This window comes from Tamandua tetradactyla, chromosome 2, assembly GCF_023851605.1.
Source record: "Tamandua tetradactyla isolate mTamTet1 chromosome 2, mTamTet1.pri, whole genome shotgun sequence".
Taxonomy (NCBI): Eukaryota; Metazoa; Chordata; class Mammalia; order Pilosa; family Myrmecophagidae; genus Tamandua; species Tamandua tetradactyla.
In genome coordinates, this window is record NC_135328.1 from 51981696 (window position 1) to 52007409 (window position 25714).

Here is a 25714-nt window from a genome sequence, read left to right on the forward strand (position 1 = left end):
TGATAGGTCAGAACCACCGCCCCCTTGACTGCTCATTGGTTGCTCAGCGAAGCCCGGTCTCCGGGTAAGATGGCAGCGGACGGACAGTGCTCGCTCCCCGCTTCATGGCGGCCGGTGACCCTCACCCACGTCGAATATCCTGCAGGTAAAAGCCGGCCCAGGCTCCGAGGACGCATTCCCAGGTCTGGCCGCTTAGCCCAAGGCGCTTTGGCCTGCGCGAGCCTGAGGAAGGGGTGCCGGGGGACCGGGTTGGGAACTGTCAAATAGTGAGCCGTGGAGGGGCTCGGCCGGCGCGCGGCGCGCAGGCGCAATGATGTGGCGATGAGATGGGCGAAATTGTAAGCTTCTTGCTCGCGCATTCTGCGCCTGCGCGTTTTGGCGCTCCCCTGGATCCTGGGGCACGGGTGGGCTGTAAGGGGGCGGTGGTCTGTTGTGAGCGGGAAAGGATCACTGGCCTGGACCTTGCCCCTTGTTCCCCACTCTCCCCGGAGCCAGAGAGGCCGAATTCCCTTTCCGGCGTGCAGGGGGAACGCCTCTTTCCTTCAAACAGTGCTTTGGGGCAACTGTAGAAGAAAGAGACCCCCGTTGCCGGGAGTGTGCAAGCTGTGACCACTCAGCTATTTGAGTAGCTTCTGGGTGCCACGCCCTGATCCGGGCATGGCTCCACAGTAGAAGGGACCTGGTGAGGGGGCAGACAGCCCCAAGTATCTTGACTTCTGAGACTTGCAGTCAGACATATCTCTAGAAGTGCCGGGTTTTCCATTGAGAGGTCAGTTAGCAACCGTTCAGGAGGTAGTGTAGTAGAGTGAGTCATGGGTTCAGAGGAATCTGGATTCAAGTTCAGGATGAGGCCTTGTGCAAGTGACTTCACCTTTGTGCCTCAATAACTTCATCCCTAAAATGGGACTGATCACAGTGCCTCCCTGCTAGCAGTGGTGTGAGAATCAAAAACACCAGGCTTGAGAAGTGCTGAATTCAATGTCTGGCACACATCAGTCAGTAAATTCTATGGTTAATATTATTCCACTTTCCCAGACTGTAAACCCCCTCCCTGGGAGAATGGTTGGGGCCAGGGTGAGGCTGGGGGCTCTTCATGGAGCCCTGGTTGTCCCAAAAGGGCCTACTCTGCTGCTGTCCTTATTGGGGATGTGAAAATCTAGTCCTGCTCAGGAGGCAGATGACTGTAAGCCAGGGGTCTTTGATCCTGGGTGTTCTGGTTTATAGTGGGGATGGGGCTGCCCTGCCAGATACTGAGCCCTACCAGCCCACCAGCCCACCAGCCCACCATTGTCCATACATTCATTCAACCAACATCTACTGACTGTCTCCTTAGTGTTGGGCCCCGGCCTGGCACTGGGTTTAATATGGTGAACAGGCCTGATAGGGCCATACCCTTCTGGACTAGGAAAAAGCCATACTTTTTAGAAGAGCAACTAAGTCCTGGAAAGGGGGAGGAACTTGACATCATTGTGACCTCCCTCCCAGGCTTCTGAGTAACTTCTCAGAGCCTTCACAATCTAACAAGTGCAATAAGAAGGAACCTGGCAGTTGTGAATAGCATGATGCTATATATTCAAGGACTGTGGTTGCTGAGCCTGGGGTCCATGCTACAAGGTCCAGTCGCCTGGAAACTCTTCTTTGAACCCCTATACTTCTCCTTTGTGTCCCTCATTACAGTGATATCTGTTTTTTTCTATTCACTTTACACACACACACACACACACACACACACACACACATATTTGTTTTTTTGCATGGGCAGGCACCGGAAATCGAACCCAGGGCTCCAGCTGGCAGGTGACAACTCTGCCTGCTGAGCCACCGTGGCCTGCCCTACTCATATTTTTTTGAGCCCATTTAAGTGCCAGGTGCTGTGCTGGGCTTGGAGGATAGAGTGGAGTGTAAGACGATCCTGTCCTGATCTCATGAAGCCTACGGTGTAGTGCTAGAGACAGATATTGGTCCAGTATCTACACGAGTGAGGGGATTGTGAATAATTACAGATTCCCTTGCCAGACGAAATCTCTCCAACAGCAGGGACCGTGTCTGTGTGTTTTTTGTTTTTTTTCTTTGGCCACTGTAGTGTGTACTTAATGTATACTAGTTGAGTTAACCCAGACACCATCCCAAGTGGGGAAAATGGTATGTGCATAGGTTCAGAAGTAGGACAGAACACAGAACATACAGGGAACTAGAGTTAATTCCTTTGAACTGGAGCAAAGGGTGGGAGGGAAGCAAGGCCAGGATTGTGTAGGATTTGGTGAGCTGGGCTGAGGTTGGACTTATCCCAAGGGTCACGGGAGCCAGAGTTGCTGATTGCGTCTGCAGAAAGGCAGGGTTTAGCTCTGACTGTGAGGCTGTAGAAAAGGCCAAAGGCTTGGATGTACCAGCCACTCCCTGTCCTCACAGCCCAGCGTCCTGGGGGTCAGTTGGATAACTGAGAGACCCAGAATCTCAGGACTGAAATGGGCCAGGCCATTGTGTGGATGGGGAGACGGGACCAGTAAAGGAAAGGGCCATGTTCAGTGTCACCCAGCACTGGCACTTGAATCCAGGCTAATGCTCATTTCTCTCAGGCCAACTCCAAGCCAGCCCTACCTTGGGTAGGTGGGACTGAAGCATGTGTACCTGTCTCTTCAGGACTGGGCTCTGGGCTTGGTCTGCATGCAGGCACCTTTCTTTTTTTAATATATATATATATATTATATTTATATATATATATATTATATTTATATATATATAATTTATTAAACATGCCAACATATAAACATAAACATTCTTACCATGTGATCATTCCATTTTACATATATAATCAGTAATTCACAATATCATCACATAGTTGTTCAACATCATGATCATTTCTTAGAACATTTGCATCAATTCACAAAAAGAAATCAGAAAAAAATTCATACCATACCTGTACCCTTTCTTGATGCTTCCTAGAGGCCAGGCTGGTGGTGTGGACCATTTCTTACCCTAGGTCCTCTTAATATGGAAGTGTCCTGGATGCCAGGCACTGAGCTGGGCATCTCACAAGCCCTATCTTGTTAATCTTCACACAGCCATGGGAGGTGGGTACTAATATCCTCATGTCATAGTTGAGGCTCAGGGAGGCAAAGTCCTTGCTTGAGTTCATGCAGCCAGCCAAGCGTTAGCACAGAAACTGAACCATGCCCTCTGATCCCAGAGTAGCCACATAGCTACTCTATCTCAAACAGTGAAGGTGGCCTATGGACTCAGGCTCAGCCCTGCCCAGGAGCAAGGGGGAAAGTGTTTCTCATTTCAGTGTCCCCATCTCTCAAAATGAGCCAGTGGTCCTCACACTGCCTCCATCCCAAGTTTCTTAGGAGAATAAAGAATAGGTGACCAATTTCTTGCAGGTGGAGAGGTGGCGAGAAGCTATTATGGTGACAGGCCACTATATTGGGCAGCTCAGCCTCTTTCCCTGGCCTCAGTCCCTGTCTGAGTCTTCAGTGTGAACCCAAGTCTGTGTGATGCCCAGAGAATATCAGGCTTCCCTGCAGGTTCAGAGCTTATCTAGGGCAACCTCATACCCTCTGAGCTACCTCCCTGGTACAGGGCCCAGTCTCTGAAGTCAGACCAAGCTAAATTCAAGTTCCTGCTTGAGTGGGGATGATGGGGAAAGAACCCTAGATCAAGTCTACTAGTCCAGGTCCCATTTCTTTCTGGCTCTCCTTTGGGTAAGTCATGTAACCTCTCTGGGACTTGGTTTCTTCATCTGTAGAATGGGAACATTAAAGGCACCTACTTCAAATTCATGATGTATGAACTTCAACGCTCAGTAAACAGACATTGTGACATCCTGCCTATGATTTGAATTTGTATGGCTGGTGGATAGACAGAATCAGCTACAGCTACCTGGCCCCATGCTCCACGCCCTATTTGAACAATTTCAGGCTTTCCTGGGAGCTGGGCCCTACTTGCAGGTCATTGGCACCTATCCCAGTTGTCTGTGCTCTGTCCTCATCCCGTTCTCTTCCCTATCTCCCCCAAGTTTGCAGGTGGTTGGCCCCTGTCCCAGATGCCTGTGCTCTGTCCTCATCCCATTCTCCTTCCTGTTTCCTTCAGGTGATCTTTCTGGCCACCTCCTTGCCTACCTGAGCCTCAGCCCCGTGTTCATCATTGTTGGTTTTGTGACCCTCGTCATATTCAAGCGGGAGCTCCACACGGTGAGCCTAACCCTGTTTGCCCCATCGGCTTGCTCCCTACTGCTTCTTCTCCCAGGGGGTGGCTGTGACCATTGGGCAGCTCTGTCTGCCCCTCATCACAGGTGCCTTCCTTTCCCTTATACTCTTCCACCTTTTTTTTTTTTTTGAGGTGTGTGGAATCTCCTGGCTAGCTCTACATTTATCCACAAAGTTGGGTTGGGGGTCCAGTCGGTGACCACAGTCTTTGGGGCTGGGTGGTGGCTAGCAGGTACACAGAGGCCCAACCAATCATACATCTTAATCTGACAGATCTCATTCCTTGGGGGCCTGGCAATGAATGAGGGAGTCAACTGGCTGATCAAACACATCATCCAGGAGCCGAGACCCTGTGGAGGTAGGGCCTGGGGAGTGGGGGCCTGGCACCCTTCAGTCAGGGCATTGCTGGGAGGCCTGCATTCTTCCTGTTCTCCTTTCTCTTTCAGGCCCGCACGTGGCAGTAGGCATCAAGTACGGGATGCCCTCCAGCCATTCCCAGTTTATGTGGTTCTTCTCTGTCTATTCCTTCCTTTTCCTGTATTTACGGTGAGCTTCTGCCCCAGCTGGGGTGATGGTAGTGGCCCAGGTTGGGCTTTTCTAGGAACTCACTGTTAGTCTTTTGGACTTCCCTTGGGGCCTTGACCTCCACTAAGGGTGGGAGGAGTTGGAGCCAAAAATGAAATGCGCCCAGGGCACTTACTGGGGAGTTCAGGGCTCCGGGCTATCTGCTGAGGAGCCCTGTTTTCCCAGAATGCACCAAACGAACAACGCCAGGTTCCTGGACTTGATGTGGAGGCACGTGCTCTCCCTGGGTCTCCTCACCACGGCCTTTCTAGTCTCCTACAGCAGGTACAGAGGGAGGAAAAGCACCACCCCTACCTTACACCCCATCTGCTTAGGGTATTTTTACAATTTTTGTCCTTTGGAGACCCAGGTCCAGAACCTAGTCCTGGCGCCTGTAGGTCAGGATTGGGAAAAGGGTCCCAGGCCTCTGGTTTTAAAGGGACAGGGTTGCAGCTGCCCCTTCCAGCCCAGCCCTTGCCTCTCTTCCTGGCTGAGCCCAAGGTTCTGGGGACACCTCCACATATCAGCCATCTGTTCCCAGTGTCCTGGACAAGCCCCTTTCAGACGAACTCAGACCTCAAGGGCTAGACAGAAAGGAGGCCAATCCCAGCTGGGTCACCCTTCCCCACCCCCTTACTACTGGTCTAGCCCCCTGCCTCCTTCTGAAAATCGATCTGAGGCTGTGTGTCCATGGGAGTCTGCGTCCTTTCTGTATGTGTGGCTCCCTGTGTGCATGCACAGGTCCCTGGGAAGTTGGCACTTGGGTATGGGGGATTGTGGAGGCATATCTCTGGCTGGCTCTCATGAGCCCCCTTCTGGCCTTGGCCCAGGGTCTACCTGCTGTACCACACCTGGAGCCAGGTACTCTATGGGGGCATCGCCGGGAGCCTCATGGCCGTTGCCTGGTTCGTCTTCACCCAGGAGGTCCTCACCCCGCTGTTCCCTAGGATAGCAGCCTGGTAACTGCCTCCTGCCTCTGTTGCCACCCCTCCTACCTTCCCGGGGATCGGACCATGGCCCCTGTCCCCCTCTGTGGATGGGGACATCAACGGGATGACCCAGGTATCCTGACCCAGCCTCGGTCTCCCTGGGAGGGCTCCTCTGCCCAAACCTCTGGTGGACATGAGGCTGCAGACTTTTTGCCTGGCTTCCACCTCCCCCAGGGGCATGGCTGCGGGGACGTGGGGGATGTCCTAGGCCCAGAAACCCAGGTGCCATCCTCTGTCTTTACTTGGTATCTCTGGGACTCAGAGAAGTGCCTGGGTCCTACAGGGTTGTGGTAGTGGCGGTGGTACCCTGGCCTGCGTAACACAGGTGACACGTTTGGGTCTCTCACTGACTCTGGATCTCAGTCGAGGCAGAGACTCTCTGGGTAGTGGGAGGAGGGTGCAGTGTCTGCCCCAGGCACTAGTGGGACCCTGGCTTGGTGACAGTCTTATACCCTGAGGTGGCCCTGGCTTTCTGGGTGTTTCTCTTTCTAGGCCTATCTCTGAATTCTTCTTAATCCGAGACACAAGCCTCATCCCCAATGTCCTCTGGTTTGAGTACACAGTGACCCGAGCAGAAGCCAGGTGAGTCAAGAGGACTGCAATCACGAGGTCCTGGCTCAGTGGAGGCAGGCACTTGGCCTGGGCTCCAGGCACTTGGCCTATGCGCTTTTATTGCATGGTCCTATCAAATTCTCTTATGGTCCCCATTTTACAGATGGGAAAACTGAGGCTCAGCAGAATAAGGAAAGTCACTTGCCCAGGGTCTGCCAGCTAGTGAGTGGGGATGCTAGGTCTTGAATCCACGCTGTCTGATTCAGAGCCCATGCTCTTAACGTCTATGGCTCAGAACCAGAAACCTGGGCCACTGAGGGTCTCTGGGCCCCTGTGTGCGGGCATCCCTTGGGACTGATGCCTCCTTTTATACATGGGTAAACTGAGGTGCACTGAGCTAGGGGACTGGTCATGGTTGCAAAGCAAGTTGGGACAGAGCTAGACTTTGGAGTCTCCTGACTCATGGTCTCCTGCCTCATTCCCCCCAGATCCTGGGTGGGGTCCCTAAGGTGGTGAGGGGTAGCGTGGTTCTTCCCTAGGGTCAGAGAAGAGGTAAGGCAGAGTCAGCCTTCAAGGGTGGAAGAGGAAACCCAGGAGGTTTCCCAAGGGACTAGTGAGAGGAGCTGTGGGTTGGGGCACAGGTCGGCATAGCAATCAGAAATGTGTCTATGAGGACAGGAGATTTAAGGAGTTAGGGCAAGGCAATCCCATTAATTGCAGAAAGTCCAGAGCTGGCCCCTGAGCTCTTTACCTGGTTTCCAAAGTGACCAGCCCTATCTTGCCCCGTCCTGCCTTGCCTGTCTGGCCATTGCCTACCTTAATTTACCTCAGTGTACACCTACTCTGCCAGGCTTTGTATTGGGTATAAGTGCAACTCGGGACAGTCATGGTCACCACCCTCAAGCTCTTCACAGCTGGCAGGGGAACAGACGTGACCATGAGCAGAGTTGAATCTACATGTGGTCAGTGCCATGGGCTGAAGCCCAGAGACTTTTTGTGACAGGAAACCAATGTAGGAATGGGGTTGGAGCTGGCTTCCCAGGTGACAGACCTGAATAGTGAGGAGGAGCAGGCCTGTTGAATTTGGGGGCTTGCGGGAAGAATGTTCTCAGCAGAGGGAAGAGCATGTGCAAAGCTGCTGAGGCAGGATGAAGCTTGGTGAGTCCGCTGAACAGAGAAGCTGGTGGGGCTGGGACCCAGGGAGCAAGAGGGAAGAGGTGTGGGTGGCACTGGGGCCTGGACAATCCCATTTTAACTGTGGGACTCTACTTAACTGTGGGACCCTAGACAATCCCGTTTCTCCTTTCTGAGCCTCAGCCCAGCCCCTCCAGAAAATGAGGGTGATAATCCCTACTTCTCTCAAATTTCCTGGGCCATATCCCCAAACCAGGTATTCAATCCTCCTCTATAATCTCTATCGGTGATCTACCTTCGTTTACATACCTTCCAAAGGGAGAGCTCACTACCTTTTCTAATCCTGTTTTGGTTGTAATAATCCCATGTATGCTGCTTTATGTATAAAGGGGAACTTCCCATAATTAGTTGGAATCCAGTTAGGTCCCTCTTGCCTCTATTCTCTTAATCTGGCAACACCTGCTCCCACCCTGACCTGACTCCATTTCTTGGGCTCCAGAGTGGAGACATGTCCAGCCAGAGAGCTTCTAGGGCTCAGGTCCCAATTCCCAGAGGAGCTCGGATTGGTCCAGTTTGGGTCAGCATTGGAACCACTGGAGATAGGCATTTTCCCATTTTGTTGAGACTGTGGGTAGAGACGGGACAGTTAAGGGTATGGGTCACTAAGCACCAGGCATCCCCAAGCCTGACCCCATTCCCCTTTTGCAGGAACAGACAGCGCAAGCTGGGGACAAAACTGCAGTGATTGGTGGGTGTGGTCTGCACAATGCCTTGTAGAGTGGATGGAGTGCTGGACAGAGGGATGAAGCAGAGACCTCTACAGACCCAAGTCACCAAGTGGAGCCTTTTTTTTTTTCTTATTTTAATTTTAATGAACAAGGTGGACCAAAGGGTTGCGCCAGCTCCTCAACCAGGACCCTGGAGGGCCTGCTGCCAGGGGCCACACATGGCCAGAGACCCTTGCTGTGCTGCTACCAGCCCCTGGTTGGGCAGAAAGTGTCCTTGGCATGGGCACCAGGGTATGGGGTAGAGGAGGAGGGCTTATGCCTCTGGTCTCGGGGCCAAGAAATCCAGGTGGTGTGAAAAATACATACTATTTATTTTTTTGGTTTTTGTCAAAGGCAGATTGGATCTTGAAGATGGGGCCAGCAAAGCCTGTTCTGTGGTGGCTGCACAGAGTTGTCCAGGTCAGCTTCCCAGGCCCTTTGCTCTGAGCCCAGGGGTCAGACTGTTCCTCCCTGGACCTGAGGGGTGGCCTGCGGGGCCAGGAGGAAGGGGGCCACCCCGATCCCCTCCCTGCCATCATTGCCATTCCAGAACCTCGTTCAGTGTTTCCTTGTCTCGGGGTGAGGGCCCAGAGAAGCACGTGTCCAGCGGCTGCTATCATTGTGTTTTACCCTGTATTGATCCTATACCACAAGGGCTTTCTCTGGTCTCCTATCCCCAACACAATGGTCCCTTTCTGACTAAGAGCCTGCACATTGTGGGTGAGCAAACCCAAGCTGTTTACAGCTCTTTTTTGTCCTGCCATCTAGTAGCAGTTAGTCTTCATTCCCACTTGAACAAAATGCGAAAGAACCAGGAGCTGGGGTGACAAGAGTAGGGCAGTGGGTGCCTGATTCCCTCCCTTCCCTCTCTACTCTGAACATGCCCTGTCCTTCGTGACCCATCTCTGGTAATCCAGGAACCCTCTCAAGTTCACCCTTGAGCCTGTGTCTGGGGTCTGGGTTCCCAGATCCCCCACAGGCCCAGCTCAGAGGAGGGCTCCTCCTAAAGGGACCTGCTCTCAAAGTCAGTCTGAAATGGAGGTGTGGAGAAGAGATGCTTCCAGACTTGGGAGCTTCTAGAACTGAACCAGACTGCTCAGAACCTGTGTACAAATAATTTTTCCCCTCTTTGTGGAGATTCCTAATCTGCTGCTGAAGCACAATATTTTGGTGCTTTCTTTTTTCTCATTTGTTAAACACAGTGTCCAGAAGCCATTCCAGATGCTAGGACCAGAGGCTTATTTCTGGGGAAGGAGGTCAGTCCCCGCATTTCCCTCCCCTTCCCTTGTTATTTTTATTTTTGATCTTTTGCCTGAGACAAGCCAAGTGTGAGGTGGTTTGATTTAAGAAAATCGATGAAATTGTTTACTATTGTTTTAAAATAAAATCTTAAACTGGCAACTTGAGCACATCTTGACCTGAGCTCATGGGAGAAGGTGGGGATAGCTGTAAGGACAGCTGACCCAACGGGGCAAGGATATGGTCAAGACTGTATCAGTTATCTTTAGCATCTCAAAAGACATCTAGCTTCCAAAGGAGGAGTGTGAATTGCCTCTGTGACATTTCCCACCAGGGTTTGTCCAGCCTCTGGTTATCTCCAGTGAGGAGACCTCAGTACCTTACTGAGATCCATTACCTTGTGACCAGACAGCCCTCTGCATTAGGAAGTCTTCCCTTTTTTTCAGTCCCTGAAAAGAATTCTACCTCCCTGTGTTATCCCTGCTAGCTTTGGCTCTGCCCTCAATAAACCTAGTTCTTCTGTCTCACAGCCCTTCAAGACTGGGGACAGCCTCCAGGTAAAAAAAAAAAAAAAAATACAAAAAACCTCCACTTTGTTTAATTCACTATTGTTGAGCGCATAGATAAGTATATCTTGTTTTGGAAGAAATAACTGCAAATCAAGCTGTATTTTTAGCGGCCTTGTAAGAATAAAATGAATATAAGTCAAATCCAAGGGCTAGCCCAAGATGGAGAGTCTAATCCTTCCTTGGGCATATCAAGCTGAGATGCAAAAAGGCTCCACCCTTATGGTGAGGATGAATTGGAAGTAATCCCAGCCTCCCATGGGATTGAAGGCTGAGTTTAGGTCCCTCTAGTTTCCCCAGAAATTCTGTTATAGTACCCCCAGACTGGTAGTGATCTTAGCCACATGACAGAAGCAAATAAACCTCTGGAGGAAGGAACCTTCATTCTGGACTTCAAATTAAATTAAAAACAATTTTAAAATTACAATGACCAACATATAGACAAAGACACCCAAGTGTAAATGGAAAGAAGACACCACGATTCAGGAACACAGCCAGGAGAAAGACCCACAGATCTTCCAGATATTAGAATAATCAGGTACAGACTGTAAATTGTTTTACTATTTTAAAGAAAAAACAATTATCTGCAAGGAGCAGGAAACTATAAAGGAGGTCCTGGCAGATTAAAAATGAAATCAAAATTGAAAAATAACTGAACACATGGGTTTAACAGCAAAGAGTAAAATGCAGCATGGAAGAAGAAAAGGGCTTGTCTGTTAAGCTGACCATGAAGCACTTCACTTAGTCTTAGGAACCCCCTCCTCCCTTCCCATTTCTTCTGTGGCAGCCAGAGTCCTCCAAGGGACACCCCGCTCACAAGATAGTATACTTGACTTTGGCAGGACACACTGTCTCTGTCACATAGATGGGCTGGGGTGTGTGTGTGAAATCTTCTGATTAGGTGGTGGCTTCCTCTGGCCCATCCCCAGCAGGTGTTTGCCCAGGTTCCAGCTGGGGCTGGGAGTAAGGATGCCTACCCTGCCACCATTGGGGGCAAGAGGATGAGGCCTTGGGCCCTGGAACATCAGCCACACACTTCCTTGCCTGCTTAGCCACCTTGGGACCACAGGGCCCAACCGGCCCTTTGAAAGGTTGTCCCCACCCACAGCCCATTGGCCTGGGGAAAGGTCAAGTCAGGGGTAGGAGGGAAGTTGTAAAGAATGCCATCCTGGGTCTGGCACTATTCCTGGCTCAGTGCCCTGAGGAAGGAGCTGGCTCATAGCTTCCTGACCCAGAACTGGGGCTCCTCTGAGACACCCTTGGACCCACAGGCAATTTGGACACCTACTTCCAGAAGCACAGGAAACTGGGAGAGGGCAAGGCCAGCTGTCCACCCCCCATCCTGACTGCCTCCCTGGCTGAAGCATCTCTTCACCAACAGAATTTCCCTTTATTAATTACCTCGTATGTTAATTTACAACCACGAACATGGTTCAGGAATCAAACTGAATGGAAGCGAGAGGGCTGGGGTTCATGAGCCACATCCAAAACAGCATGGAAGCCACACAGGAATGGTAGGTACTCTTGATGCATGATGGTGTAGACGGCAAGGCCACGGGCTTCAGCATCACCAGTAATTTCACACTCTGGCCTCTCTGCCTAAGGGAGATCCTTGGCTCTATAGAATCCGGTCTCCAGATCCTTGGGAACTTGGACAATCGAGTACAGAACCCAGCCCAGCCACTGAGATGGCAGGGAATCGTCAGAGCTAATTAGGCGAGGGAAGGAACATTTCCTCGGCCTCTTGTTCTGGCATGGGGTGGGCTATGCTGGTTCCCTTCCCTGGAGGAGGCCCTAGTGAAGGATGTGCCAGGGGCCTGGGCCTCATGTCCCACTCAGCTTCTTAGCTTTAGGACTCAGGCCACAGTAAGTGACCCATGAAAGGCACATGGTTTGGGCCTGCAGCCTGCTGATGCTGCCCCTGGCTCACTCAGCTCTGGAAGAACCAGGGGAAGAGGTGAGCAAAGGAGTCCATTCCTGGTGGGTGGCCCATTCCAGGGTGAGCCTGGCCGTGGTATTAGCAGGCCTGAGCCTGAAGGGCTCAGAGCTTGGCCCGGGGGTGGCTCTGCAGCAGGGTACGCATGTCCAGGAGTGCCTTTTCCAGGTAATGTGCCATGCGGGCTGCGTTGGTCTCAGCACAGCTGTTGTAGGCCGACACGGAGAAGTTGATGTGGGCCTCCAGCGGGTTATAGCAGATGCCATAGCCGTCTGGGACCACAGGCCCAAAGAACATGACACAGTCTGTCTTGGTAGGGACCTGAGGAACAGTACAGGGATGAAAGTTCTTATCCTCTATACCTGCAAACTCCTCTCCAGTCCCATTGCAGCACTGGCATGCATTTCTGTATCTAGGCTTCTGTTCACATTTCCTCTGCCTGAAATGCCCTTTCCTCCACTTCAGCAGGAGAATTACTCCCTTTCATCCTTCAGGGTGCATTTTTGTTGTCACCTCTATGGAGGAGCCTTCCTTGACGATCCCGAGGTAGCTTTAACTGCGTCCTCCTTGGGGCTCCCCAACCCCTCTGTACTTCCCAAGGCACCATCATTACTTCCCATTCTGCTTCCCTCCATTGCTTCCCCATCTGGACTGTGTGGTCTGTTCCCTGTTGTATCTCAGTGGTCAATACAGGCTGGCACAGATCAAGTGTTTGTTCATGTCTGACAAATAGATGAAGCTGATTCTTCCATCATGTGGGCTATGACATCTTAGCCTTTCTGGGTCAGCAGTGAAGCCCCCTGACCTCAGGTCCCCATCTAGGACTCTGTTTCTTCTGCAGTGTCCCTGTAGCGACCTCTGTGGACCACGTTACCCAACTCCCATGGCATGAGCCAGGCTAGCCTGTTTTCTGGACCTTGGCTTTGCTCAATGTAGCCTTTGTTAAGCTCTAGCTCCCAGCAGGTAGGTTCTCTTCCGACCCACCCAGGGCACTTAGGGCAGTGGTGGGGGCCCAGAGGGTAGGAGCGGAGCCCCAAAGCCCTAGCGCAGTTCCCCACCTGGCTGGTAGAGAGGTTGAAGTGCATGGCAATGGCGTAGGAGGTGTCCATGAATATGTCAGGCATGCTCACTAGATCCTCAATGGCCTGCAGCTTTAGACCCAGCAGGTGCCGGTCGAAGGCCTCCCCACGGATGGCCTGGGGGAAGGAGGGAGCTGTCAGGAGCAGGGGCTGTGGGCCCACTGAGTGTCCCTGTCCTCCTCAGAAAGCTGGGTATTGCCTCTTCCACTCACTGGTCTCCTGAAACCCATGAGACCTGAGTGTCCTAGCAGGGGAGCCCTCACTGGACAGATTGGGAAACCGAGGCCAGAGATCTGCCCAGGGAGGTAGGACAGTGCAGAATTGAAGAGCATGGGCCCTGGAGCTGGGTGGCGTGGCTGTGAGACTTTAGGCAAATCACTTACATCTTGGAGCCTCAGTGTCTTCAGCTGTAAAATGGAGAAAGTCACTGAGATTCCCTTACAGGGAGGCAGTGAGATCAAAATGGACATTTGCCATGAAATAAGGCTGCCCAGAGCCTGGCACACAGTAGCCACTTAGAGACAAAGCCAGGATTGGAAGCCAGCCTTGGTTTCTCCAATTTAGGGATATTCAGCATGGCTCCAGGTGCCCCAAAGTTCAGAGGAGTGGTGGTTCTAGCTAAGAGTAAGCAGACATTTGCTACAGGCATGGATAGACAGATGGAAGATGCCAAAGGACAAGCAAATGGGGACAGGTGGGGTCCACTCACCTGGTCAGTGTAGGTTCGATGTGCCTGCACAGCCTTCCGCAGCAGCTCCACCTTCTGGAGCCCCTAGAGGGTTGAGGGTTGGATGGAACTGAAGTGCTGCCCTCCCACTGTCCCTGCCACCCACCTTAGTAATCCATTCCCCACTAGCACTAGCACTAGTACTAGATTAGATCTGAGCATTTTGAGAGCGGGAATTGTAATTGTCATCTTTCCAGTTCTCAGCCAGGGCCTGACTGCTAATTAGTGAGTGAGTGAATGACTGACTGACTGACTAAATGATTCTCTTTTCTCTTTGGCTGCCCAGAAGCTCAGAGCTAAATTTGTGGCTCCATCTTTTGTTAAGATTTTCAATGCCCCACCACAGGGCTGGAATACTGTTGGTGATCAATCAGTTGTGCATTGACAGAATGAACAGGAAGGGGGATGGCTCAAGCCCAGCTCACTTATACTCGCCCTGGATCTCTCACCATCACTTTGGTATCATCCATGGCCTTGACGAAGTTGAGTGACTCCATGGAGGCTGAGCGGATGGTGTCTGTGCGGCCCAGGTGAAACATGCGGAGGGAGGCACTTTCATACGTGGCACAGGCCTGCCCATAGATCCTGATGGGTAGATGGGGTTGAGCACATCCCTTCCCAGGATGCCCTCTCTACTACCCTCCCCCACAACTTCTCATCCCTCCTTTGTGGAGGGGTGGAGCATACCTGTAGTAGGCCAGCTGTAGAGCCATCTGGATGAAGGCATCTGGGCTCAACTTCTCTGACTTGGGGAAGTCCTTTCCAAAGTGGTGGAACACCATCACCATGATGTCCAGGTCCTGGATCATGCTGCAAGGGGATGAGGTAGGTGAGGTGGGGACAGGCACTGGAGGCCCCTGCTACCAGGGAGGGCCTGAGACCACATTCTCAGAAGCAGATCCTGGTACAGTGATAGACCTGAACAAGAGCCCCTCAGGCTTGGGGGGCCTAGTTATGCTCACCCACCATGGAGTGGTGGGAAAGACACTCACATGCTGAGGTTCTGCTTGGCCTTCTCAATGTCGTTCTTGATCTCAGGGGTGATGTTGAACCGCAGCTTCTTGGGCATGGGAAGAGGCACCATGGGAGACCTCACGAGCTCAGGCTTCTTGCTGCACAGGACAGGGGGGCCTCAGGCTCAGCCTGGATGCCTCTGGAGCCTGGGACCCTCCCTGGAGTTGGGGTGGGGAGGATGATTTCCATGAGGCTGGAGGGGGCCAGTCCAGGTAGACTCTTTCATTTACTCTTCTGAAAATTGCCTTAGGTGGCCAAAATGAGACCTGGAGAGGGGAAGGGGTTGGATGGGGGATAACCATACTCACGTGAACTCAATGACATGATCCAGGAGAGCTACGATAGGGGGACCCTCTGCTGCTGCATGCTCATATACTAGCCCACAAGAGCCATCTTCTGCCACGATGAACTGTGGAGGGAAATGGGGAACCCCTATCAGTCCCAGGTCCCTAAAGGGTGGCTCCTGTCTAGCCACCGTCTCATTGTGTCCTCTGGGAAGGGCTCTCTTAAAAGCCATGCCAAAGGCTGTGTTGACCTGTGACTGTTACAAATAATAGATCATATCCACTGGATGCCTTGGGCTGCTCATCTAGGCCCATACTAAGCACATCCCATGCTCAGTGTGCCTCGCTGAGTCCTTGCAGTGCCCCTACTGGGCGTTCTGCTACCACCTCTTCTTACAGGTGCAGAGAGGGAGGGTCAGGCCCAAGACTGCACAGCTTTGCCTACCCTAGGCTCTCTACTGATGGGCTGAAGGGGTGAGTTGGGGATGACAACAGCTTCTGGACCAGTATACCAGATCCTGTAATGATAGGCTGACTGCCCAGTAATTTACTTCTGGCTTCCTACCTGCTTGTTTTACAAGCTGGGCCCAAGGGAAGGGCAGGACATCCCAAGGGCCACAGTGGACCAAGTTTGGGCATGTGACTGGGATGGGAGTCATGGCCCCTACCTGGTCCTAGGCTACGGCCCACCTGCAATGTCTTGTCGAACCAGCGGTTGCCACTGTTGAGCTTGCTGCCACCACCATGCAGCATCTGGCCAGCCACGTGGCTGCGGTACACATCTTCGGAGACACGTGGCATAGGTGCATCCAGGCACACGGTGAAGATGCTCTTCTGGATGGAGCGCACTGAGTCCCGGTTCACCTTGTCTACACACAGGTGCCAGGGGCTGAGTATCAGGGCCTGGGGGAGATGGGCTGGCCCCTCTGTAGCATCCCTGCCCAGGGTCTTCAGGCCTGCCTCTGTCCCTCTGGGGGTGGGAAACTATCTATTATGGGGGCCTTGGCTGCTGACAGCGCAGATGCTACCAGAACTTACCATGTAGTAGGTAAGAGCGTCACACTCATCTGGACCCTCTGTCCTCACAGCACCCAGGATGGAGGGAGGGATCCACACCTGAATCCACTTTAGACATAAGGATGTGGAAGCCCAAGGCCACCCGAGAAGCTGGTATGGCAATCAGGGATCTAACACAGTCAGTCAGACTCAGGGGACAATGTCCTGATCAGTACAGGATTTGGAGGTTTGGAAGGTACTGGGGGCACAGTGAGTGCAGAGCCTCGACCAGAGGACCTAGTTTCTCATCTGAACTTACTTTGCAATGGAGGGAAATGAACTACCAGGTTTGCTCCTCTGTAAAGTGGGGACAACAGTTGGTACTGATTGGAGGGGATTCAATGAGTAACATGGCTGAATGGGATCTGGTCTAGGGCCTACCCAGGTATGGGAAGAGCCCTGGATGTGTGAATCTTATCATGGGGTCCCCCCAGCTGCCCCCAGGCCCAGGCCCAGACCCAGGAGGCACCTTTGATGAGCGTGTTGTATGCCTTGGCCCAGGAGTTGCGGTGGTTGGAGGTGAGGATGCCCACAGGTTCCTTGTTGGTCTGCAGTGACGAATTCCAAATCTTCTCCAGCTGTATGAAGATCTGATCCGAGGTGAGGGGTGTCCCATCACTGTGGTACACGTCCAGCTCAAAAAACTGTCCAGAGCACAGGTGGGCAGAGAGAGGAGGGTTAGGTAGGAGAATCTCAGGCAGACAGCAGCTACCTCCCCACACTAGCCTCTTGTTGGCCTTGGCAGCCCTGAAGTCATAGCCAGCACTGTCCCTGCCCAGTTGGGAAGATGGTTAGTCAGGCCAAGGGTAAAAGCAAGGGGAGGAGGTCCCGGGATTGCTCTCCCCAGTCTGGGCAGATACACAGCCTTTTCCTGGCCTCCCTCAGGCCTGCAGCTAGCTGGGCATCCAGTAGAGAGGCCTAGAGTACACCTGTTCCTGGGGGCACGTGGACTATGTATGGAGGGAGTGGGGCAGGGGTCTGACTTTTAGCCCCACACTTTCTACTCTGCTGAAATAAGGTGGGGGTCTATAGTTGTGCGTGGCATGTCAATCCACCTGGTAGTTGTGCACCACAGTGATGTGTGTGGGTGGCTTCTTGGTCTTGCTGAAGGTGATGACTGAGTCCTGCTTGGGGCCTGGCACACGGCAGGAGGACAGGATTTGATAGTACTGGTTCATGCAGAGTGGCTTCCCCTGTAGGTACTCCACAGGCAGGGTCTCACTGTGGGGGCAGAAAGTAAAGTGAGGGGACCATTAAGCTGAGTCGGAAAGAAGGAGTGCAGCACTATGAGGGACCTGTTACTGGGTACTGTTGGGGGCTGGACCAGGCCAAGTGAGGCTCCCACAATCTGGCCCCCTTGGGTCCCCTTGGGTGCCCAGCAGGGCTGAGCTGGGGGTCTGGAGGCCTGCATTACATTCCATACTGAATGGGCCCTGCTTACTGAGTCACTCTAAAAACTATCTTCTCCTCTCTGGGCTTCACTTTTGCCAGTGGGGAAATGAGGCAGCAAGTCAACTTCTGGGTTCCTCTTTGGCTAGGATGCCACAATCAGGGGACTCTGGACAGAGTCACCAGGAGAAGGTCACAGCAGTAGAAGCAGAGGACCTAGGCAATCTAATCTTTAGTGCTCTGTCTCCCCAACCCTGACAGAGGCTGGCTGGGTAAACAGGAAGTAAAACCAACTCAGTTCAGGCTGCCATGCTGGACCTGAGGCTTGGTTCAAGAAGCAGCAGTGGGCCTGGCTGGGCTAGGCTGAGCCACTATGGTATTTAAGTGGCTGAGGCAGGGATGGGAGGCCAAGCATACCCACACTGACCCCATGAGCCCTGGAAGGGAGCAGGACAGGACAGTGCTGGGGTTGCTTACTTGTCAATCATGGCCTTGAAATCCAACACACCCTCGATGAGTTTGGCAGCAAACCTGGAGGGACCAATTACAGGACAGAACAGAAGTTGTGTGGACACTGGGAGGGAGAACCCCAGATCAGAGACACCTAATAAGTGAGGAGAGAGGCCTAGTCAAGTGACACGAGAGCAATAATCATGCTGCAGGGGGCTGATTGCTTCACTCCTTACTTGCTGCTTGCACAAAGCCTGAAGAGCTCACATGAAAGACCTGCATTCATAGAGGGAGGGTTCCTAGGAAGGCTCAGCAAGATGGTGTTAGCCAATCTTGTTGATCTGACACAACTTAGGTGCTAGTGGTGCCACTTGATTCCACCCACAAAGGGTCTGTGGTCCTGAATGAGACTGCATCTAGTGGGCAGATAGCACAGGTGGGCACTGTCCATGCTCGGAGTATCACTTATGGAGGGTCCTAGGCTAGTGGGGGTGTGTGTGAATGGGAGGGCAGTGGCTCGAGGTGTGCCTTTGGCTAGGTCTGTTGCCCAATCTAGGACTCCGTGTTTTCCAGGCGCCCTCCCTCAACCTGGCTTTCTTCCCCAGACTATCTGGGCTTAAGAAGGCCTTTCTGGGCCACACCAACATACCCTGATGTCTGGGGACACCCTTGGCCCCCAACAGAGGGACCACTAGTGAGAGTTTCTGGGTCTGAACCTACCAGCCCTTCTCCAGGGTGCCCTGGTCCCTTTAAGAGAAGCAGGTGGCAGCTGTGAGTGGCTGGTCTTGGGCAGGAGATCCCTGTTGCTGGTATTTTTATCTTTGGTAAGACTAACAGAGGCCAGGGCAGGTGATAAGGCCAATGTGGAAAGGGGACTGTGTACAAAGGTCACTTGTGTGGCCAACCCAGGAAAGAGGGAAGGAAGGATGAAGGGCCAGGACTGGGGCAGTGAGGAAACCTCAGGTTTGGGGAGGAGATGCAGTTTGGTGGTTAACAGTTAGGAGGCTTTGGAGCTGGAGAGATCTCACATCCTATCTCAGCACAGCCAATCCTGAGCTGTGACACTGGGCAGGTCCCTTCGTTGCTCCGAGCTTCAGTTTTCCCTGTTAGATAGGGATGATGCTACCCACCTCACAAGGCTGTTTGTGGGGATGAAAGATAAGGAAGAGGGCTGGGCCCCTCCCATCTCCAGGGGAGCCCTGCCTCCTGTCTGCCCCTCCTTCCCACTACCTTGTCTTCAGCGTCAGCCACTCACCGGAGCTGACCCTGTAGATCCACAAAGTCCTGCTTGGGCAGGATCAGGCCAGGGCTGGAGTAGATGACCACAGGCTGGCGGTATTGGAGATAGGCTGTCTTTAGCCACCACTCAGACAGCTGGGGGAAGAACCAGAGCCTATCAGGATGGGTAGGCGAGGACCTGGTATCCCTCTCCATCCCAGGGCTAGGGGACCTGGCTGGGTCCAAGTTCCCTCGGCTGTCTCTGCCAACCACAGACTGTGGGTTCTGTGTTGGACATTCTTGAGGTGAATGTTCTGATCCTGAATGTACCTCTCACCTTGAACCCAACAGCAATGGTTCTGTAATCTTCCCCTCAGCCCAGGCCAAGAAGCATTAGCAAGAGAGATCAGTAAAGTGATGCAAGAGAAAAAAAAATACAAGAACAGGGGAAGAAAGGGGACAGGAATGTGGATGGGTTTTCTTTATCTGATAAATTTTCTGTTAATGATTATACTTTTATAAATAAAAATGTATGTCTAAATGGATAACAAGGAAAAAAAGGGAAAGATATATAAAAAGGAACTCAAATAAGTGAGGTTTTGGCCATTCCTGGATGGAATGGGGCAGGACGCTGGTTCTTCTTGGAGCCTCGGTTTTCTGGGTGTTGGATGGGGAATGGACACCTGCTTTGATCTGGAGGATAACCTCAACATCAGGGGACTCTTGACTGGGAAGCCACTGAACTAGTGACAAGAAGTGGATGAAACATCCTGGGGCTCTACTCTGATGGTCTGTCCTCTGCCCTGGGGTAGGCTCATTCCAATGGGGTAAATAGTGTCTCTCTGTGGACCAGCCCATGGCACACTGTTAAAGCCTCCTCTTTTGGGCTACACAGAACACTTAATCCCAGGTAACTGCCACCACTGAACTTTACATGCTGACTGTAATATCCCACATGCCACCCCTAAGCATACACCCAATACACCTTCCTCTGGTGTGTATCCCTCATCCCTGGAGACCTGGGACCCTCACCTTGTCTTTTTACCCCACCTCAAACAGCAGGGATATGGGATGTGCCTCTATACACAGACTCCCTTTGGGGAATTGCTGGCCTATTAGACCAGGCCACTTGCCTATGCCCTTGGCGAGGGGTGCAGTGGTAAGTGGCGGGCCTCACACATAGCACGCCCGAGTCATGGCCTAAGGCCCGGGCTCCTGAGTCAGCCAGACCCTCCTGTGTAGCACAGGGCATCTTTGAGAGCTGCTGTGTAGCTCTGAGCTTTCAGTTTACCTCTCTGGGCCTCAGTTTCCTCATCTGTAAATCAGAGAGGGGTGAATTTGCCTAGTGCCCTTTTGGGTTTCTTCCAGTTCAGGGATGCTGTTGACACCCTGGGGGTCATGCTGGGAGCTGGGTGGGCCAGAAAAGGACTCTGTTCCTTTGGAGACAAAGTTAGGCTATCCTTCAGCCAAGGGAGCCCACTCCACCAAGGGATTGCAGAGCCTCCAGCCTGGAGCTCAGGAGACAAGGGAAGACAGGTGCAGCAATGTGGAGAGGCAAGCGTTTTCCCGGTGAGAATCACTGTGCTGGACACTGACAGAACCTCGTCAGGGACCCTGTGGGAGGAGAGAGGGTACTCTTGCCCCTTCATCCAGAAGCTTCTGTTTAGAAAAGGGGTTCAAGGCTAAATAAAGTTGGAAAACTGCCAGGACCCAGCCTCTCTAAGATCCTTCCAGGGCTAGGTTCCTGATTCTGGAGGTCAAGGCAGGCCCTAACCTGCCTTGGCTTAATAAATGCTGCCTATGTACCAATGACTTCCCCCCTTCTTTGTGCAGTCCTCACCCCTCCACTGAGCTTTGGGATCAAATATCTACCTGCCTACCTCGTATCTCCACTTGGAGGTCCCACAGGCATCTCACCTCATACTTCACAGGGCCAAAACCCAACTCTGATTCTTTCCACAATTTTGCTTCTCCCTCAGCCATCCCCAATTCAGCAAATCCTTCCCCACCGTCCCTACCATAGTTGCTCTAGGTCAGGACCTCTCATCCCAACAGCAAGTGCTGTTGTTGCTGCCTCCAGGATCCATCCCAGATCTAATGGCTTTCTAACCTTTCCCTGCCAAAGCCCTTGGTCCACACTGCCAGGATCTCCCTCCGGGGGATGTGCCTGTCTTCCCACAGGCCTTCAGCAACTCCTCTCGCTTTACTCCCAATACCTGAGTGATTCATTTTGAATCTGATGTTTCAGTATAAGATGCAAACAGAAGCACATGCAGCATAAGTATAGATACATTTTCACAGGTTGAACACACCTGTGTAACCAGCTGCGCATTCCCCACTTTAAGCCTTCAGGCAGTTCCCCAGCCTGTTGTGGCACAAATTCTCATACCTTATACCTTGGCCTCCCCGGCCCACACACTCCGCTCCAGCCCCACCAACCCTCACTCTGGTCCCGGAACATGCCAGGCTGTTTCCCCCTTGCCTGTGCTATTCCCTGTCTCAGACTCTCAGGTATCAGAACCAATGCCACTACTCCCCACCCTCCCTGTCCACTCAAGATAAAAAGCTGCCATTCCTCACCCCCCATGCTCTTTCCCATTATCCTTTTTTATTTCTGTAGACCTTGGCTGACTGTAAGTACCCCATCTGTTTATCATATGCTATCTGTTTATCACCTCTCTCTCCCCCCAACACTTGAATGTAAGTTTGAAGCAGCAGCCAGTGACTGTGTCCTTCCTGCTCACCCAGCATCCTACCTAGGGCCAGGCACAGAGTAAGTGTTCAAGAAACTCTGTGGGAGAAGATAGAATTTAACAAATGAGTATGACTGCTGAATCAATATATTGACATTTCTGTCAGTCTCCAGGGTCTTGGAGGCACTACAAGGAAAAACCTGAAATTGCGGGACTGTAACCCATACCAAACCGTGAAATCTGTTCCATAACTACTTGTTAAAATGCACGTTGAAATTTATTGCTTTTTTGTATATATTTCACAATAAAAAAACGTTAAAAAAAAAAAAAGAATTTCTGTGGACAAATACACCAAAGCAACCTAGTATTCAAAATTTAGCCATGTGTGGTCAACACACCACAGTGAGGGATGCTTAGAAGGATCCAGAGCCTCCGAGATAGCACTCAATCACCTATCCCCATGAAAGGTGGGGTGGGAAGGGTCTCACTTACCCAATTCTCTGTCTTTCTGGCCCTGCGCTCTAACCCCTTCTGTAGGCGGTCCCCGACACCTCCCGCCGTCCGAAACTCATCCACCAGCTGCTTGGTTTGGGCCCATTCCTCTTCGCTCACGATGGGTTGCAGCGCCTTGAGGTAATGGTCCAGGGTTTGCTGGAGTGGGGGTACAGGCAGTCGGGGCAGTGCATCCTGGTGAGCCTTGAAGCGGCCGGAAACCTTCGTCAAGGAGGTGGGCTTAAGCAAGCCCAGGGGCTTCACCTGCAGGCAGCAGAATAACCTACTCATTCTCCTGCTGGGGCTAGCAAGGAGGCCCTGGCAATCCTAAACCCATAATCCTGGGCATTTATGTGTCCATCTGGGTCAGAGACGGCCTCTTGGGCGGTGCTGTGCCACCCTGGCCTCCCAGCCCTCAGGCTATGGGTGTCCCCACTTCAGGGGCCTGGATGAAGAAAGGGGTCAGGGAGAGTAGGGTATGGCCATCGATCTCGGCAGAGCTCGGGGGAACCAACTCAGGGGTACCAGTGGTAAGGGAGACCTCCCACTGGCCTTGATGCACAGGGCCCCACCTTTTTCACGCTCACATGATGAACCAGCCAGCAGTGAGGTGACTGCTCCCACCCGAATGCCCCGCCCTCCTCTTCTCCCACCCTTCCCAGATTGAGAAATAGGAGGGAAGAAGAGAAAGTGAGAGAGCCACAGAACCTCAGGTCTTTTCCTGCTTGGGCACAGGAGGAAGGGAAGTATGGGGACAATGTCAGGGCAAGAAAGAGCTGAGCAGCATGGCATGGAGAGTGAGAAGTGGCAGAGAGAAAGAGGGTATACAGCAGACTTTAGAAGTGAGTAGAAAGAGAGACAAAAGGGTTGGAGGCTGCTTGCAGCAGTGTGCAGGCAAACAGCAGAGGCTAAGTTCCATACCTTCTTTCCCTGCTGCCCGTCCTCCATGGCAGGACTGAGGTTCTGAGCCCTGTCTGTCTGCCTTGGCCGGATCTCTAAGCCTAACTGTGCTATCGAGTGGGTGAGCAGAACCTAGCAAGAGGCAGCCACCTGCCTGGGCTGGAAAGAGAAGACAAGAGCCAAGATTCAGGGGTGGGAGGGAGGGGCAGGAGGCAGATGTGGCAGATGAGGTAGCTATGGTGGCAGTGGTGGCATGGGGGTTGTGGTATTGGCAGGGAGTTGAAACTGCTGGACCTCCAGAAGCTGTTCCATCCTCCTAAGCTCCCAGAAGTAGGAGAATGGGAATAGCTGGAGGAGGAAACCTGGAAATTTTTCTTGTTTCTTCTCTGGATGGGCTCAGTACCAGGGAGGCAGGCCAAAAGCATTAAAAAAAAAATCCACCTGTTGGAATCTGCGTAGGTCTGTTTGATGAGGGAAAACTTGGCTAGAGGGCAGAAACTATGTGGCTGCTGAGGTTACACCACAGCCCTAAAATTAGCCCCGAAATTGGGGATGATGCAAGGGAGCAGCCCTGGGTGGTCATGGATGGAACAGAGGTTGCGAAGAACCATGCCCAACTCCCATTTCCCTCTAGGACTCTAAGGGTCCTTCTGGGCCATCCCTCTATCAGAGCCTTGCTTTTCTTCAGCCACAGCTCATGTAGCTGTGGAAGAAGAGTGGAGGACTTTTTGGCATTAAATATAAATCAAAAGGATGCTGGTTTTGGAATTGGACTAGATTTTAGTAACCAGACCCAGGGAACTCTGACCAAGGCCTTCCTTGCCTCAGTTAGGATCATTTCCTTAGCAGAAAATGATCAGGTCAGCTGTGTGGTCCTGGAGGATGACCAGCAAGCTGTCTTGCAATAGGGGTACAGTCCAGGTGGCAATAGCAAGGATGAAGAGGAACTTCAGGGTCTTGGGAGGCCCCAAAGAACCCCTAAATCTTAGCCTTTCAGCCAGCAGACAGGTTCCCTAAGCTCTCTGGGGCTGGTGGTATCTGTTTAAATATACAGGCAGAGATACGAGCAGAGATGCCTGGACCAGAACAGAAAGGAAGCCAAATCAGGTAAGCGGCACCACTTGCGCCAGGTAGCCCTCTGGGGATGATTGGGGAATAGATATGGACAGGTGGGAGAGAATGGGGGAGGGGCATGGGACTGCCACCTGCCACCTTGGGACAGTTCTGAGGACTTCCTCAGCAGTGTAGCTTGATGCCTCCCCACGAATTTCTCTGGTCACATACATTCCCCAAGGACCATTTGAAAACCCAAGAAGGCTGACCAAGAAGGTTGGAGAAGTGGCTCTGCCCTGGGCAGAGACAGTAGGCCTGAGCATGTGGATGGGAGTTGTGAGTCTGAGAATTAAGTATGAGTGTGTGTGCCCGGCTTGACACTTCTAGCCTCTCTCCCCACTTGACTTCAGGTCTAAGGATCGGAGGTCTGGCGAAAGCCAGGGTCCTACTGTCGTTTCCGGGTCGTGGGAATTTAGAGTTACAGGATGTGGGTTCGATACCACTCCTGCCCTTGTACCTCAGTCTTCTCTGCCAAACAGGGGAAGCCCACATGCCGACCCCACTCCACTAGAGAGGCTGGGCGGGATATTGGCTGCTCTACACCTTCTGGCTTCCGCGGCACATTTCCCCATTCCGGCGCAACTAAGAAGCCTGCCCGGCCCCCCTGTCCCATCCAGGGCCCGCCAGCCTGAGATCCCGGCCACACTCACCATGGTCCTGGCAGCGAAAGCCAACATCGTTGCTGCCCGTAGGCGGACAAACAGTCCGCTCCGACCTCACGCTGGGCAAAGTCCGCGACCGCTAGGGCCCAGCTGCGGCCGCTGGACCAAGGTCGCCGAGTCACCGCCGCCAGCCAGGAGAGGCCGCCCTGCGCCCATCCACCGGGTCGGGCGGGCGGGCGGGCAGGCAGGCGGCCCAAGGGAGGGAAGACTCACGGGGCGGGGCCTCAGGCAGGCCGTGGACCTAGGGCGGCTAGCCGCGAGCTCAAGTGCGGGGCCACAGCTCGCGACCCGGCCCAGCCCCAGGGGCGGGGAAAAGGGGGACGGTTAGGGGTTGGGAGTCCCCGAGAAGCCGTGGGACCCAGGAATAAGGCTGAAGATGAGGGTACTGTCCAGCTCTCCCCCACCTCCAAATAGCGTCTGCGCTTTTCTAGACTAAGCTGTTGGAGGCAGCTGCGTGCGCTTCTCCCAATCCGTTTGGTATCCTTGAGCGTTACTCTTACAGTGGCAAGAAAACACTAACCATGCTGACGGGAATGTCCTCTAACGTTCCTCAGATAGGGTCAGTGTCACGCGCAAAGATGACAGGTGGGGAGCCACGCACAAAGATGACAGGTGGGGTGCTGCCCCACAAAAACATGTCTGCCGCACCAATTAAACGCGACGGCCCCGCAAAAGTATGGCTGCC

General features: G+C 52.8%; 2 protein-coding genes across 4 annotated transcripts; one reads left to right on the top strand and one right to left on the bottom strand.

The window, feature by feature from the left end:
- The first annotated feature begins 25 nt into the window (after positions 1-25).
- Positions 26-10067, top strand: DOLPP1 (dolichyldiphosphatase 1). 2 transcript variants are annotated; one of them, XM_077146958.1, is made up of 8 exons: positions 26-145; positions 4090-4190; positions 4479-4563; positions 4652-4751; positions 4956-5054; positions 5600-5728; positions 6251-6340; positions 8153-10067. In XM_077146958.1, the coding sequence occupies exons 1-8, from the start codon at positions 70-72 to the stop codon at positions 8187-8189; spliced, it is 717 nt and encodes a 238-aa protein (XP_077003073.1). In that variant the 5' UTR covers positions 26-69; the 3' UTR covers positions 8190-10067. The 2 variants fall into 2 exon arrangements, 1 of the variants encoding a protein (XP_077003073.1); XR_013169633.1 differs by lacking the exon at positions 8153-10067 and having other exon boundaries at positions 5600-5831.
- Positions 10027-25197, bottom strand: CRAT (carnitine O-acetyltransferase). 2 transcript variants are annotated; one of them, XM_077146938.1, is made up of 15 exons: positions 25018-25197; positions 23276-23413; positions 22355-22618; positions 19207-19325; positions 17979-18032; positions 17168-17333; positions 16582-16756; positions 15747-15925; positions 15081-15181; positions 14751-14870; positions 14446-14568; positions 14208-14343; positions 13741-13803; positions 13011-13148; positions 10027-12273 (listed from the first exon to the last, which is right to left on the bottom strand). In XM_077146938.1, the coding sequence occupies exons 2-15, from the start codon at positions 23300-23302 to the stop codon at positions 12058-12060; spliced, it is 1881 nt and encodes a 626-aa protein (XP_077003053.1). In that variant the 5' UTR covers positions 23303-23413; positions 25018-25197; the 3' UTR covers positions 10027-12057. The 2 variants fall into 2 exon arrangements, with proteins under 2 accessions (XP_077003053.1, XP_077003056.1); XM_077146941.1 differs by lacking the exon at positions 23276-23413.
- Between the last annotated feature and the right edge of the window lie 517 nt (positions 25198-25714).